This window comes from Osmerus mordax, chromosome 16, assembly GCF_038355195.1.
Source record: "Osmerus mordax isolate fOsmMor3 chromosome 16, fOsmMor3.pri, whole genome shotgun sequence".
NCBI classification, from domain to species: domain Eukaryota; kingdom Metazoa; phylum Chordata; class Actinopteri; order Osmeriformes; family Osmeridae; genus Osmerus; species Osmerus mordax.
Window position 1 is genome coordinate 1,639,328 of NC_090065.1, and position 16,412 is coordinate 1,655,739.

At 49.1% G+C, this 16,412-nt stretch overlaps 1 protein-coding gene across 2 annotated transcripts; it reads right to left on the reverse strand.

Moving 5' to 3' along the window:
• Nucleotides 1–364: 364 nt before the first annotated feature.
• tfr1a (transferrin receptor 1a) lies at nucleotides 365–16,054 on the reverse strand. 2 transcript variants are annotated; one of them, XM_067253714.1, is made up of 18 exons: nucleotides 15,987–16,054; nucleotides 10,011–10,060; nucleotides 8,901–9,138; nucleotides 8,262–8,463; nucleotides 7,789–8,014; nucleotides 7,200–7,322; nucleotides 6,992–7,084; nucleotides 6,662–6,801; nucleotides 5,696–5,847; nucleotides 5,435–5,554; nucleotides 5,174–5,259; nucleotides 4,308–4,371; nucleotides 3,685–3,752; nucleotides 3,483–3,553; nucleotides 3,163–3,256; nucleotides 2,532–2,753; nucleotides 2,224–2,382; nucleotides 365–1,971 (listed from the first exon to the last, which is right to left on the reverse strand). In XM_067253714.1, exons 2-18 carry the CDS (start codon nucleotides 10,041–10,043, stop codon nucleotides 1,729–1,731), a joined length of 2,334 nt encoding a protein of 777 aa, XP_067109815.1. In that variant the 5' UTR covers nucleotides 10,044–10,060; nucleotides 15,987–16,054; the 3' UTR covers nucleotides 365–1,728. The 2 variants fall into 2 exon arrangements, with proteins under 2 accessions (XP_067109815.1, XP_067109816.1); XM_067253715.1 differs by having other exon boundaries at nucleotides 15,991–16,044.
• Between the last annotated feature and the right edge of the window lie 358 nt (nucleotides 16,055–16,412).

Sequence of the window (16,412 nt, forward strand, 5' to 3'; positions counted from 1 at the left end):
GGGAACAACACACGCATGTCATATTTACAACATTATGGGGAGACACTGTCCCCGATAATAAAAAAAACATTCACTCCTACAGTGAGATATGAAGAGCACTGTCTCCGATATAAACTGGTAGGCAAAAACTACCTCTCCTCTTTTCTTCTTCACATTATGGAAGACACTGCCTCCGATAACGTCTCAGGACGAGAAGCGCCCGTGACCGGTAACCATGACAGCCGGTCCTGAGGACCACAGTGAGACCCTCTGAAACCACCACACTCCTCCCTCCCCTCCCCTCTCCCCCCCTCCTCTCTCACCCCCCCTCCTCTCTTACCCCCCCCCCCTCCTCTCTTACCCCCCCCCCTCCTCTCTTACCCCCCCTCCTCTCTTCCTGATTGGATACGGCTGGGTAGGTATTGGTAGTGTGGGAGGGTCACATGCTTTAACCTATCCAGGCGTGTGATCCGAACTTAGGCTGCCTTGAGGAAAGAGAAAAGGAGGGAGGAAAGAAGGAAGGAAGGGAGTGAGGGAGGGAGGAGAGAAGGAAGGATGGAAGTGGTGGAGGGTCTTAACGGGACCAGCTGTGGGTACCGGCAAGTAACAACCTCCCATAGCAGATGCTGCTGTAGTCATTTCGACAGTATAACTGTCATAATTATGGAAGGCACTGCTCCCGATAATTATACATATCTTTAAAAAAGGCGTAAAAAAAACAAACGCTATTTATAGTGAACCCTGTCACTGATAAATAAATAAGTAAATAAATAGTTGTCCTTTCAGTGCCACACCTGGAGGGAGACCACCCCCTCACCTGTCAGGTGTTCAGGTCAGGTGTGTTCAGGTCAGCAGGTGGTCTTCAGACAGCTAAATAATGTCACTGAGAATGCTATGAATATCTGACATCAATATCAATTACAATAATAATTATGATGGCAATTACAATTATTATAATAATTATATATCAGGGTATTATTACGTATAGCATAATAAACATATTGCTGTAATGTTTAGTGGAGTATAAAATAGTTTGTATAGTGTTGTGTAAACAACAGACTGAGAACAACAGGTGCGATAGTAGAACCAAGGAATAGAAATACCTGATAGTCTAAGTGAATATACTGTAGATCAATTTTTTGTGACTTTCTGATCTGAACTACTGTTCCTGGTTTGGCCTCTTGTCTTTGCCAGACAACATAACATTTTGTTGTAACAAAGTGTAAAAATAACAAGGTTTTTCTGAATTTCGTGACTATGATTTTGTTCTTCTTCGATCTATGATGTTTCACGATTAACAAACCAAAGTCGACTCCCTTACTGGACGGAGGAGTGAGCTCAAGCTCAACCCTGGGAATATTGTTCTGAACTGCATAATCTATTGGACCACAGTCAAAATGCCCGAAAGCACAAGGCTCAGTGGTATTGTGACAAGCCGTCAGCCATTGATGTAGTTTGTAGTCGTTAGCACCAACGTATCAAATAAGAAAACAAATATTTTTGAAAAAAACAATGACCTTGGAGTATATAAGGCAGTCGAATCTCAGGAAACTAATTTTTCATCAGCACCTTACCCTCCCAAGAGGGGCGGATTAGAAATATTTTCATTTAGTATTTCTGCCTTTGTAGATAACTGACAGTTAACACCTAAACTAAAAACGTAACTCCTTACACCGGTCGCTAGGGGAGCAGGACGGCTTCACCTTTGACCTTTGACCTAACCCACACCGTCCTGCCCAGCACTTGGATCTAGATCTCGTTGTCGATGGACCACACGTTTCCGGCCATGCCGTTGGCACAGCCCTGGATGGTCCAGGTGGCCAGGGCGAACTTCACCCTGAAGTCGTCGGAGTCGGCTTCGGGGACGCGGGACTTGAGGGAATCCAGGTGGACCCAGAGGGCCTGAAGAGTGTGGGGGGCGGAGCCTACCAGGATGTGACGGAACGGGGTCTCCCTGGGAGACACGTAGGGGGACAGGAAGTCTCTCTCCACCTACAGGAAGCAGGAAGAGGAATGGTCTGCTGTATGGTGGTGGTGGTGAAGTGCAGGCACGTGCACACACACACACACACACACACACGTACAAGTGTGCATACACCATGTTTCTCAGTGCAGGTGTGTGTAGCTAACAAGATTAGTTATGTTTTTTTCTATTTAGCAAGATTCCTTTATCTAAATTGTTGTACAGGAGGGATTCAAACCTCTTAATCTACAAAACTGCTTTCACATGTGTGTGTGTGTTACCTGCATGATGCGGTCGTTGATGCTGCGGCACATGCCCACATCGTTCATGTCGCTGTTCTGGATGTCGTTAGCCAGGCCGCGAGACGCTCGCGCAAACGAGCCCAGCGCAGAGAACAGCCACTGAACACTCATGTCCTTAGGCAGGGGGGAGGGGTCCATCTGCACCAATCAGGAGGGAGGGGGGGACGGAAAAAAAGGGATTATTAGGGGTAAAACTGAGAAACAAACCTTCGAACCACAGTCCCAACAACCATCACCACCACAACACCATCACCACAACACCACCACCATCACCACCCCACCCCTACCGTCTGCACTTTGTTGAAGCGGTTTTTGATGTTAGCCACATGCATGCTCAGCGTGCTCAGGTACTTGTCCACGTCCAGGCGCAGCAGGTGGTCGTGCACCAGCCTCAGCGTCATCAGGCCTGCCACCTGCGCCGCCGACACGGCCAGATGAGGAGCCTGACCGGACGTCTCAGAGGACAGCTTCTCACGCGTGTCCAGCAGGGTGCCGAAGAAAGGGTAGGCCTGGGGTCAGGGGTCAGAGTGTAAGGAGAGAGGTCAGGGGTCAGAGTGTATGGAGAGAGGTCAGGGGTCAGAGTGTATGGAGAGAGGTCAGGGGTCAGAGTGTATGGAGAGAGGTCAGAGTGTATGGAGAGAGGTCAGGGGTCAGAGTGTAAGGAGAGAGGTCAGGGGTCAGAGTGTATGGAGAGAGGTCAGAGTGTATGGAGAGGTCAGGGGTCAGAGTTTATGGAGAGAGGTCAGGGGTCAGAGTTTATGGAGAGAGGTCAGGGGTCAGTGTATGGAGAGAGGTCAGGGGTCAGAGTGTATGGAAAGAGGTCAGGGGTCCGTATGGCGTATGTGCAAATGTTAGCATGGGTATGTGTGTGCATGTGAACGTGCGTGTGTGTGTGTGTGTGGTTCAGCTCGTACTGACCTCAGAGTTGGCAGTGAAGCGGAATGAGATGGAGGGGATTCCAGAGGTGGTGAGGAAGGGATATGAACAATCATCCATCCTCATGGGCTCCAGCCTGACACACACACACACACACACACACACGGATATCAGACATATTCTTCATATTCAGTCGTCCATCTATTTATCAGTTTGTTCATTCATCCATCCATTATTTTTTCATGTAATTTTCTTCATGTTGTCTACATGATCATTCACTACACTCCATCCATCCATCCATCAATCGATCATTCATTCATTCATTGTTCCATCGTAATCCATCCATCCCTCTCTCTGCTTACACAGACTCCTCCCAGTTGGTCTTGGCCACCTTGGAGTAGATGGTGCTGCTGGAGTCACTTCCCATCGTCACCTGAGGAGAGGTGAACAGGAAGTTACATCATCACCCTGCTGGGCCTGGCTGTGTTACTGGCTGTGTTACTGTACGTAGTAAACAGTCCTGCTCTTTAGGACACATCCCTCTCTCCCTCCCTCCCGTCTCACCTCCTTCAGGGTGCTCTGGAGCAGCTTGTGCATCAGAGGGCTGGCAGAGGCCTTGAAATATCCCCCACCTGAGGAGAGAGAGAGACAAACACAGAGAGAGAGAGACACAGAGAGAGAGAGACACAGAGAGAGAGAGAGACAGAGACAGAGAGAGAGACAGAGAGACAGAGAGAGAGAGAGAGAGAGAGAGACAGAGAGAGAGAGACAGAGAGAGAGAGACAGACAGAGAGAGAGAGACAGAGAGAGAGAGACAGAGAGAGAGAGAGAGAGAGAGACAGAGAGAGAGAGACAGACAGAGAGAGAGAGACAAACACAGAGAGACAAACACAGAGAGAGAGAGAGAGAGACAGAGAGAGAGAGACAAACACAGAGAGAGAGAGAGAGAGACAGAGAGAGAGAGACAGACAGACAGAGAGAGAGAGAGAGAGAGAGACAAACACAGAGAGAGAGAGACAGACAGAGAGAGAGAGAGACACAGAGAGAGAGAGAGAGACATACAGAGAGTTTAACTTGATCATAAACTTCAAACTCTGCGTCTGCTGAGCATTTCCAGAGCTGTGAGGATGAGTAAATCCCCCAGGATGTTGCTTGTGAACCACCTGGGGAGCTCAGCCAGGACTCACCAGTCACAACTCCATCCAGGTTGATGTAAGAGAACGCCTTCATGCTGAGCGAGGTCAGATAGCCCTGGAGTCAGACGGAAACAAGCTTTTTTTATTGTAATAAAAATAAAAGTATATTTGTTTGAGCGTTTCCTAAAGTTCACATTAGGGGAGACAAATCCGGCAAATACCATATACACTCACACTCGTAACCGGATTAAATGATAAGGAGAGAAAGAGACCAGTAGAAAGAAGAGGGTAAGAGAAAGCAGAAACAAATTCACCGCCATCCTTGGCTTCATTCTGTTAAATGGATCCTTAAGGATCCTTCGTTTGGATGCACCTTGGAGAAATAATGAATCAAAATGCTTACTAGATAAAATGTGTATTTGCATAGAATGTGTTAGAACTTGCTTCCATATGTGTATTTAGACAGGATGGATTAGCAATAGCTTGCAGTATGTTTAAGAACTCTTTTCCATTCAGTTATGAATTAGCAACTGCTTACTGATGTGCATCTTAGATAAGATGTGTTAAAACGTCTTGTGGAACATTTCAGACAGGAGGCCTCTGGATGGCAGCTAGAAACTGTTTGGGTATGACAGTAGCAGAGGATGTGGTTGGAAACTTGCTGGGAAACGTGGTTGGTTGGGTGCAGGGATTCTCGAAAGGGAGCCTCTGACCAACTCAGAACCAGACGTGTGTTCTCCGCACACACGGCCTATACAAATTCGAGAGACCCTGAGCGTGACTTGGCTCGCAGGCGAGACAGTAGTGAGGGGCTGGCCCGAAAGTCGGCACAGCTCCACGCACACTCGCTGTCAGCCCACACGATCGTTCAACAATTCACAGATTTGCGATGTGATTCAGAGGGGTGCAGTGCCTACCTCCAGCCACTCGGTGGCGCCAACGCTCCCGTATTCACCAGCGCTCCAGCTAGCAAACACAATGCTTCTCCTGGGCTTCAAGCCATCTGCTCCAAGAGGAGAGAAAAAGAGAACAAAGAAAGAGATGTCTCTTCATCCTCATAAGTCATGGTCCTCAACCGTTGGGTACCGGCAGAGAGTTCTAGACCGGTACCGGCTGAGTGTTCTAGAACGGTGTCGGTTGAGTGTTCTAGAAGGCAGAGAACCAGCACCACCACTCACCTTCGGCCATCATGGCGGAGATGGATCGAGCCAGCTCCGTCAGAACGCTGGTGCCCACGGTGGACTGGGCAAACCCAGGACCCCACGCGTCCCTCTGCGCCCCCAGCACCACAAACCGATCTGGGGGGGAAACGAGAGACACAGGACAAAGGGAGAGGTAAATTCACGTACACATTCAAATCGACAGACATCCATCTCTTAAGACACTCATCCATTCATTCATTGTAAATTCCACTTATCCATCCCTCCCTCCCTCCCTACCTGGCTCTACGAAGCCCTTGATGAGACCGAACACGTTGTTTATCCTCTTCTGGACCAGCACGTTGTTCACCTCCAGGGTGACAATGTCCTCGCTGTTCCCCAGACTGTTAACCCCCCCCCACTCCGTGGGTATGGGGTCGCCCCCCAGGTCCCTAGAACGCCACAGGAGACACGGTTACACACTCAGCTCACCTCCGTGGAAAAGGCGTGCTAAGACAGCGAAGCTTGGGGCTGGAACAGTCCAGGATGCCTCGGTTTGGGTCTGGTCTGAGACTAGGGTTAGACAAAGTCTGGGTCAAGGACTAGGGTTAGACAAAGTCTGGGTCAAGGACTAGGGTTAGACAAAGTCTGGGTCAAGGACCAGGGTTAGACAAAGCCTGGGTCAAGGACTAGGGTTAGACAGATCCTAGGTCTGTTGCTGGGACTATACAGCCTAGGTCTGGGATTTGGGCCAGACAACCTAGGTCTGGGGCCTGGGTCTGGTCTGGGACTAGGGCCAGACAGCCTTGGTCTGGGGCCTGGGTCAGGGACTAGGACCAGACAGCCTGGGATTGAAGGCCCGGGTCTGGTCTGGGACTAGGACCAGACAGCCTGGGATTGAAGGCCCGGGTCTGGTCTGGGACTAGGACCAGACAGCCTGGGATTGAAGGCCCGGGTCTGGTCTGGGACTAGGGCCAGACAGCCTGGGATTGAAGGCCCGGGTCTGGTCTGGGACTAGGGCCAGACAGCCTGGGATTGAAGGCCCGGGTCTGGTCTGGGACTAGGGCCAGACAGCCTGGGATTGAAGGCCCGGGTCTGGTCTGGGACTAGGGCCAGACAGCCTGGGATTGAAGGCCCGGGTCTGGTCTGGGACTAGGGCCAGACAGCCTTGGTCTGGGGCCTGGGTCTGGGACTAGGACCAGACAGCCTTGGTCTGGGGCCTGGGTCTGGGACTAGGGCCAGACAGCCTGGGATTGAAGGCCCTACCTGAGGATCTGTTGAGCCATGGAGGAGGTGATGGTCTGGGCCAGGATGCCAGGCAGCCCGGAGGACTGGACCGGGGGGAACTGGGTGTGGTTGAAGGAGGGGAAGCCTGGGGTGTAGGGGTCACCTGACCCCAGATGGACCTGAGGGGGGAGGGGGGTCAGGGGTGAGAGAGAAAGGGGGAAAGAATGGGTTATGGTTACGATCATTCACTCAGAACAATGGTATATCATTATCCTGAATAATGACCACTGTGTGAGGGAATCCAGCTGAATCTGAATGAGTTGCCTGTCTGTCAGCATGAAACACACACACACACACACACACACTCACATGGCCATAGAGCTGTGTGTCGTGTCCAATGTTCTGAGCTGAGCCTGGAAACAATAGCACAGCAGAGGCCTTGAGCTGGGCGGCATTGGCTACCTGAGGGGGTGGAGGAGGGAGGGAGAAGAGAGATGGAGGGGAGGAGACAATGGTTTAACACAACCCATCTATGGAGGGCACCTGGATTAAACATGGATGGATACCTTCTCCATACCTTCTCAGCGAAGCTGATCTTCCCTGTTTTGACCAGAAGGATCTTGCCCTCCAAGCTGATGCCCTTGTCCTGCAGTAGCTTCAGGTCCATCACTTGACCGTACGACGCGAACACCAGCGCACCCTGGAGGAGGGAGGGAGGGGGAGAGAGAGGGAGGGACGGGGGAGAGAGAGGGAGGGACGGGGGAGAGAGAGGGAGGGGAGGGAGGAGAGAGAGGGACAGGGGAGAGAGAGGGAGGGGAGGGAGGAGAGAGAGGGAGGGACGGGGGAGAGAGAGGGAGGGACGGGGGAGAGAGAGGGAGGGGAGGGAGGAGAGAGAGGGAGGGGAGGGAGGAGAGAGAGAGAGGGACAGGGGAGAGAGAGGGAGGGGAGGGAGGAGAGAGAGGGAGGGAGGGACGGGGGAGAGAGAGGGAGGGACGGGGGAGAGAGAGGGAGGGACGGGGGAGAGAGAGGGAGGGACGGGGGAGAGAGAGGGAGGGACGGGGGAGACGGATACTTAATTATAATGACAACAATAAGGGATCATTCTAAAATCTCTAGCATCTGTAAACTTGTTTACACTGTGGCGATGCAGGTGTGTGTGGCGTTACCGTGACGTTCCCAGGACGGCTGTAGGCCAGGAAGCCGGAGGGTGTGCCCAGCTCCCTCCCCTTGAAGGCCAGCCTGTTGGTGGCTCCTTCTGGAAGATGCTGCAGGGTCACAAAGTGCTCGTCCGTCCAGGTCACCAGGCCAGCGGAACGGAACCGCTGCAACACACGGTTACCTAGCGCCTCGTCGCCCAGGGAACCAGCCTGGTGACTGCTACTGGCAAACTCACTAGAGAGGAGGATGAAGAGGAGCCAGAACAATTTAATGTTAAAGAAAATATATTCTTATATAATAATAATAATAAACTATATTAATATAGAGTTAGTACTGGAACCAGACAAGGTGACGAACAAGCAGGTTTGACAGGTGGGAATTCAAACACACTGGAGGCTGGAGGCTAAAGGGCCAAGAGTTTAACTACTAGAGGTTTGGGGCTGGGGGCTAGAGTTTAGCGGTTAGAGGCTGAGCTCCTCACCCGAATGTCTTCTCCATGCTCTCCGTGCTGAGTTTCTGAGCCAGCAGGCTGTTCAACACATCCCAGTCCATGAGGGGGGCTGCGCCCGTCTCAAACACGTGCACCTGCTCATCATCTGACACCGTCTGGTCGCTGGGCAGAAAGGCAGGGCAGTCATTGGCCACTTCTTTCTTCCTGTGAACCAGGTATCCAATCAGGTAGCCTGGAAGGGGCGGGAGGGGCAAAGCCCGAAAGATTGAGGAGGGAGAGAGTGAGTGAGAAAATGAGATGAAAACTAGTCTAGAGCTCTACATTTGCCGTACCCTCTTGGAGAAGCATCTAGAAAACATCCTCATCTCCTCTCCCTGACCTAGACAGGTGCTGCAGCTATTTCACTCTACAGGTCCACAAAGTGGGGGTCAGATGGCTGAGCGGTTAGGGAAGGTTAATCAGAAGGTTGCGGGTTCGATTCCTGGCCGTGCGAAGTGACGTTGTGTCCTTGGGCAAGGCACTTCAACCTACTTGCCTCGGGGGGAATGTCCCTGTACTTACTGTAAGTAACTAAATGCTTCCAATTCCTGCCTTCTCATTTCTCCTCCCTCAAGACTCCCGACCCCCCCCCCCCCCGCCCCCCCGTCCCTCCCTCCTTCTGTTTCTTACCGATGATGAAGATGATGAGCGTGGTGGTGAGGAGGAAGCAGAGGTTCTTGGGGGTGCGCGAGGTCTTGCGGACAACGTAGGGGTCCCGGCTGCCCCCGTTGTGGTTGAGGTGGTCGTCCACACCATTCCCCCCCTCCTCATCCATGTCGGACGAGAGCTTCATCTCCACCTGGCTGCTCTCCCCCTCCATGTTCTGGGTGAGGTTGAAGCGGGTGTACGAGCGGGGCTCGCCGTTGAACTGGTGTGAGGGAGGAAGGGAGAGAGGATGGAGTGGGAGAGGAGAACCACAGGTTCCTTAGTGCTTCTCTTCCCACAGTGTTCTTCAGGATCATGTCTTACAGTTTTGTCTGCTCTTTGATTAATCCTCTTTCCCAAAAGTCTGACAATCTCCCGGGATTACTCCAGCTTTCTTTTCTGGAGGCGGTAGTCATGAACACAGAGACTGTCACAGTCGGACTGGGAATTCAAGTAGGTGTGCATGCTTTTTTTCGCTCACAAACTCCCATCTCGTTCGCCAAACCAACCTTGGCCTATCCTTGTTAACAGCCATTCTGACTTTTTTCTTTTAAATATATTTGTTCAGCTTTATTATGATAGTGACCATGGAGGAATATGTGAGAGAGAGGGCAGGACATGCTGGAAATTCCCCAGGCTGGAATCAAACCCAGGCCCCTGTGGTAAGGCTTTAGCATGCGTGTACATGCTTCTGCACGGTGAACCACCAGAGCACCCCTCTGCTGTCCTGTCTTTCACAACCTCTCCTATGTTTGTCATCTGATAAACCCAGCAAGCTAGCTACATGTATTTGCAAAAAAAAAAAGAACACACTCGTTCACATCTATCGTCAAACTTCAGTACATTAGTGTACTGAATTGTACTGAAGTTTGACACGCCCCCGCCCCCCCCCCCCCCCCAACCGGCCACCCCCCCACCCCCCAAAGCTGTAAACCTAGGGGAAACACTTAGTTGGCAATGTAACATCACATTTGTTTGACCAGCTTGATCCATGTGACCCACAGGTAAGAAAATTCTGGATCAGATTCATCCATCAAGACGGTCATTTTCCTCACTAGGAAAGAGAAAACGTGTGTCTTCGTCTTAAGTACTTACTATTTTGGATATGGTCGTCCTTGCTTGGTCCATCTTGGCTGCTTGGTAGCCTGGAGGAGACAAGTGAAACAGATGTTGGTTGAGAGTTAGACGTGAAAGGTTTCATGCACAATGCATGCTATTGTTTCCATTTTCCCTCACACACATTTAGATTACTTTCATACAAACTATTGCATTACTTTACACACAGCCAAAGAAAAGGTTCTTCTCCTTTCCCAAACACCACCGTGCTTTCCCACAGCGTGACCCAGAAACAGTACCCTGCTCCCAGCCATGGAGAGATGGAGGGAGGGGGGGGAAGAGTGAAGAGAAAGATGGAGAGGAGATAGTTGGAGAAAGGTGGAGAGAAAGAGAGAGAAGGACAGGGGGTGGGGAGATGACAGAAGGATGGAGAGTTATGAGAGAACCATGGAGTGATGGAGGGAGGTGTGGAGTGCAGGGGAGGATAATAAGCAGACAGGGAGCAGATCTCCCAGGCCAGTACTCCTCGACAGAGTCTGGAGATCCACAGGTCTCAGCTGGAGAGAGACACCAGAGACGGCCCAGTGTTAGGTTTGTGTGACCCCTGACCTCTCCCCTTGTTCAACACTCTCTTGACCCTGAGGATCCCATTACGTGAGCTTAAGAAGATCCTTCGTTCTGTGTTCAGTTATGTCATGTGTTCCTTAAGCAGACGCCTTGACCGACGCACAGAGGAGGAATCAAACCTGCGTCCTCTCAATCTGCAGTCAAATGCTCTAACCACTGAGCTTGACTAGACCCAGACACAAGAACAACAAGAGGGATTGTGCACAACATGCTAGCAGGCAAACTTTGTGAACACCTGGGCGTGTGGCCTTTTGTCTCATTGGCAGCTGGCCGCAAGTGATAAAGTTGTCTTAACTTCTTCACCCACTGTGCAATACTTGGTAAAGATTCATATTTCTGACAGTGATTCAGGTACAATCCTTGTTAAGATGAGATAAACCTTTATTCGTCCCACAATGGGGAAATTCTGGACTTTAGGAACAAGGTGGCTTCAGGTGGCTGAGCGGTGAGGGAGTCGGGCTAGTAATCTGAAGGTTGCCAGTTCGATTCCCGGCCGAGTCAAATGACGTTGTGTCCTTGGGCAAGGCACTTCACCCTACTTGCCTCTGGGGGAATGTCCCTGTACTTACTGTAAGTCGCTCTGGATAAGAGCGTCTGCTAAATGACTAAATGTAAATGTAAGGTGTGGTTTTCCACTGAAATGGGCCCACCTGTGTTCTCTAATGGCAGTCTGCCAAGGTTAACACAATACACTTATTTCAGTATAGCAGTTCCCCTTCTGCTTTCCTGAGAAAACGCCACAACACTACCAGTGTTGAGGAACCATAGAGGAAGTAGATATTACATTAGGTTTGTGAGGGGAGGACAGTTCTAGAATGTCTGTAGGTTTGTGAGGGGAGGACAGTTCTAGAATGTCTGTAGGTTTGTGAGGGGAGGACAGTTCTAGAATGTCTGTAGGTTTGTGAGGGGAGGACAGTTCTAGAATGTCTGTAGGTTTGTGAGGGGAGGACAGTTCTAGAATGTCTGTAGTATCTGGTAATGACATGGACCATCTTACTAAACCTCTAGAATTTTAGGCTGAATCTTGGATGTGGATTACTAATGGAACAAGCTAGGTAAACGTAGACTTTTAATTAGAGTAACGCAGACAAATTAGAGTAAAGAGATCATCATTAGAAAGTAAGTATATGTCTGGTAGGTTGGTACTACAAAGTCACTCAAAAGAACTACATACAAATTGTAGTAAGTATGTTATTTGTGTGTGTGCACACAATAGCTGCTGGTACAAGGTCTTGTTTTGTTGCAATGAACAAAAAATGTAAACCCTACAGGAGATAAGCTTAATCCAGACCACCTTGAACTCACCGACCTGGTCAGGCACACACTCACACTCACTGACCCAGAAAGCCCCAGCAACCCTCACCCCACACTCAGTATGCTTGTCCATCTAAACTAATAAGTGGACAGTGGAGTGCGTGTATGTGTGTGTGTGAGAGAGACACGACTCTTGGATGACCTCCAGGGACACTGCTAGCCCAGAACAGTGGGATTCTAGAGCGACCACAGTGAGAGCAACCGGGGGCAAATACCATAACAAGCAGGCATGCCCTACTTAGCAACTAGCCCACCCTACCATACTGTAGCCGAGCAACTAGCCCACCCTACCATACTGTAGCCGAGCAACCAGCCCACCCTACCATACTGTAGCCGAGCAACCAGCCCACCCTACCATACTGTAGCCGAGCATATTACATTTGAGACTACGACGTCATCACAACACGGAAGTTCGGATTTCATCGGACTACCGGCAACTCGTCACCTATAGTAACACAACCCCAAATAGGCTTTTAGTTCGAAGCTTACGGTAGCAAACTGTTGCTCAATAAAACAAGCCTGCAAACAAATCTTAAACCAAGTTAATACAATGTTATACAAAATGTCTTTAATCCAGTTAAATTCTATGACAACCAACTATGGATACATTCTGATTCTGATTCTGATTAATTCAGTTTACATTCAAAATGTAACAATTTTTGCCCTCCACCGTCATTTACAATTAGCCAAAACTGGCCAGATTTAGCGATCAATTTAATGCTTAAATTTAAAAAGGTATACAAGCTACTAGCCCAGTAAGCAACGATCGTGTCTCAACCGTATGTTGAATTGAACCCTGCACAATCTTAGTGCAATGCCAGAGTGGCTAACGTCATGAAGCCTCAATCAAGGTTAGTTGACATAGTTTGGCCTCGCTTCCCTTACCCTTGAGCCATAGCTACCAGCCTAGCCTAAATATAACTGCCCTTTGCCTGTTAGTGTGAGCTCTTAGGACGAGGAGCAAAAATCAACAGCCATTTAGTATTTCCCCTTCTGTGCATGTGTGTTTATTTTGTTTTTATAAGCTAAAATTGGCTTATAACATTTTTTTATGGGGAATTCTATTTTGAAAATTTTAAGACGAGGACCAAAATTTTTCCCCCTTGTACCAGTTCCCTGCTCCTGATTAGAGTGATAGGCAGAGCCAGCCAGCATGTGAAGTCATATTAAAGAAAGATAGGTGCCACACTAACTGTCATTTATGACTCAAGGAAAAGGCTGATAGGTTTACGGCACCATAAGAATAGATTAGGACTGTTATAACTGAGGAGGTTTGGAAATTCAACCCCCCTTACTCTATACGTCGATTTGGATAAAAGACAAGTAACCCGATCAGAACCACATCGACCCCCAGGTGAGACTAGACTTAAGACATACGTGTCCCACTAATGAGGTTAAATGTCCACCCTAATCACAGAGTTCTTAAAGGGAAGCGTCTCTAAGGGTCCTACATACCACACATTCTTAGCCCTGGTGTAATGTTAAAACTTTAATCAGCTTAGCAAGACTTTCAAATAGAGAAACCTATGGATTAACAATGAAGTGTGAGATCACACGGGAGGCGCACACACACACACACACCTTTCTTAGAAGGTTGATCAGGAGAATGTAACCATATGACCAGAGGTACAGTCTCCATGACCTCCTGCAGTCTAGTGATCCTTCCTGCAGTACCTCCTCCTCCTATCCCCCCAGCCTAGTCCCCCTTACCACCTCCCCCAGCCTAGTCCCCCTTACCCCCTCCCCCAGCCTAGTCCCCCTTACCCCCTCCCCCAGCCTAGTCCCCCTTACCCCCTCCCACAGCCTAGTCCCCCTTAGCCCCTCCCCCAGCCTAGTCCCCCTTACACCCTCCCCCAGCCTAGTCCCCCTTACCCCCTCCCCCAGCCTAGTCCCCCTTACCCCCTCCCGTGGACAAGTGCACACAGCAGATAGCACAAGGCCTCTCAGGTCACACCCTAACTAGGAAACCCACATGACGCTCCCACACTCTGGCCAAACACACGCACCTCCCTGAAGTCCCCAAGGGAGTTGACACATGAGATACCAAGGTACACACAGATCAAGACTCAAATGTTGCAACATGACTCAACAACAGAGGAAGGAGAAGGGGTGAGAAGAGAGGGGGGAGGAGGAGAATGAGGGGTGAGACAGGGAGGAGGAGGGGGGGGGGGTTTCAGGGCCACATCAATCAAAGGTCCAAGCAATTAAAGAGGAACCTGTTAAGAACAGTTGGTCAGTCTGTCAGGAGCTGAGCGTTTTCACAAACATTCCCAGAGAGCCATGCAAGGTGACCTTTAGCTCAGACATTAACTTGAGTTTATACACCATTGTGATCTAGGTGGCATTACAACTGACGGAGGGGGAGAGAGAGAGAGAGACAGACAGCTGGAGGGGGGGCAAGAGAGTTTGGCCAGAGACAGCAAGAAGGGAAAAGGGGAGAGAGAGAGAATTGGGGATGGAGAAATAGAGCAGGACAGAGGAGAGAGAGGGCGAGAGAGCGCAAGGGAGAGCAAGAGAATCAAATGCTTTGGGAGAGAACGTGCAGAACGTGACTGTTTGGAAGCAGCTATGGAGGACCAGGAAACCTGTAACCAAAACAGCTCCAACATCTGTTTAGAACAAGCCTCATGTTCACATGTACAACAATTACATTAATAGCAGTCATCATCCAAATAATATGGAAACATCTAAATATGAATCATCATCATCAAATCTGATAGCTCTAAGAGTGTACACCCCCAGACATGTTAATCCCTAACCGGGAAGGGAGGGGGGAGAACACATCTTCAGCTTCATTGTGCTTCTCAGGGGCAGACCATGTGAGAGTCACACTGGGAGTAGGAACAAGTTAACCCTGGGAAAAAGTGTGGAAGGACCAGACATGCAGACTGAACACCATGTACCACAGCACACACACCATTTACCACAGCACACTGGCTGCCAAGTCACCGTTTGTAACAAAAACATCTGGAGGAGAAACTGTTTCACAAATTCCCCTTTTCAGGTGATAGAAAAAACTATTTGAGGTTCCAAACAGCTGAAATAGGTTCTCTCATCTCGCTAAAAGTTTGCACTTCCTACTTTTGTACAGTAGAAATGTCTGGATGAGTCAAAGCTGAACATGCTGTCTTTAAGATCTTTGGACTTCCCCTCACTCAAACACATTTAAAAGTGTACTTTCAAATTGTGATTTTAATATAGCCTTACAATTGACATTAACTGACCTTAAATCGAATATGTCTACTTGAAACAGAAACAGTTCTTCACCATGGCGACCCAGACACTGGCGCGCTCTTTGGGACATTTCAAGGGCAGGGTTGCACATAGCCACTTAAGCAAGAAACTTGTCAAGATCACCTGCCCATACTAACGTCATAACTAACCGCTCGATTCTGGGCTGTCAACCAGTGTATATGTTTTTGGCTGTAGCCTACTTCTAAACCCAATATGCCGGTTTGTACCGTTTGGGGTAGGCTAGATTGTGGTCCGGGCATGCTGTTGCAAGCTCCTATTGCGAAAATTTTTAACGAGTTCCTTTTGAAGCGACGATGAGTCTGTCTGTTAAAGTAGTAGTCTCGACCGGACTCTTTAGAGCCGTCAAGGTCAGTGATGGTGAGTTCCAAACCAACATGAAACGGACGAAACAGAAGCTTACGTTGCCATGTGCTACGGATCAAGACACGGAACACTCGGCTTGGGCTCATGCGAACGTGACAAACTGTCACCGATGATGGCGTAATAATTTGCATTGCTGAATGAAAAAACTCGCAACAATGTGCTTCAGGAATAGACAACACCGATCAATAAAATATGAATAACGGAAACTGAACGCGGAGTCAAGTTAGAACAGGTAGCCGATACCATAGTGAATTCTAGCCAAAGTCAGCAGATCAATAAAACGTACGTTTCAATGAGCATAACATTATCCTTTAACCTATAATAAACGAATCGTTATCGCGGACATTTTATTAACCAAAGCCATTTGAGCTGTGTGCCAATAAATTACATAATATTCAAATTAACTAAATGAACCTAATGTATTAATATGTAGTCTAATATATGAATCATTCTTACCCACTCTTAAAAACGGCCAGTCGTGCGCTGTCTTTATTGTGTACCCTTGCACACGAGGTTGGTTTGACGTCTACTTCAGTTACCGGCGTCCACAACCTTGGAACACGCTCTATATGAGATAGAAAAAAATGGTTGCAGAGATCAGAGCGTCATTTCCGTTGTGGGAAGCTTGAGGATTGATTCAAAACGGTCTAAGGTTTTAGCCACCGTGAGCGTGTAATAGGGTGAGAAACGCCAAAATATTATTTTGAGGACTGTTGTGAGGATTAAATACATGCTTAAATCACATATCCCTGCATAACAGGCTCCAGGCAGCACTGGCTAAAGTGTGGTCGATACAGTCTCACGAAGGGGGGTTGTTTTGAAGCTGCATGGGCAAAATCAGAAAACTGAACAACGCGTATGCGCGTGTTACCTTGAATGATC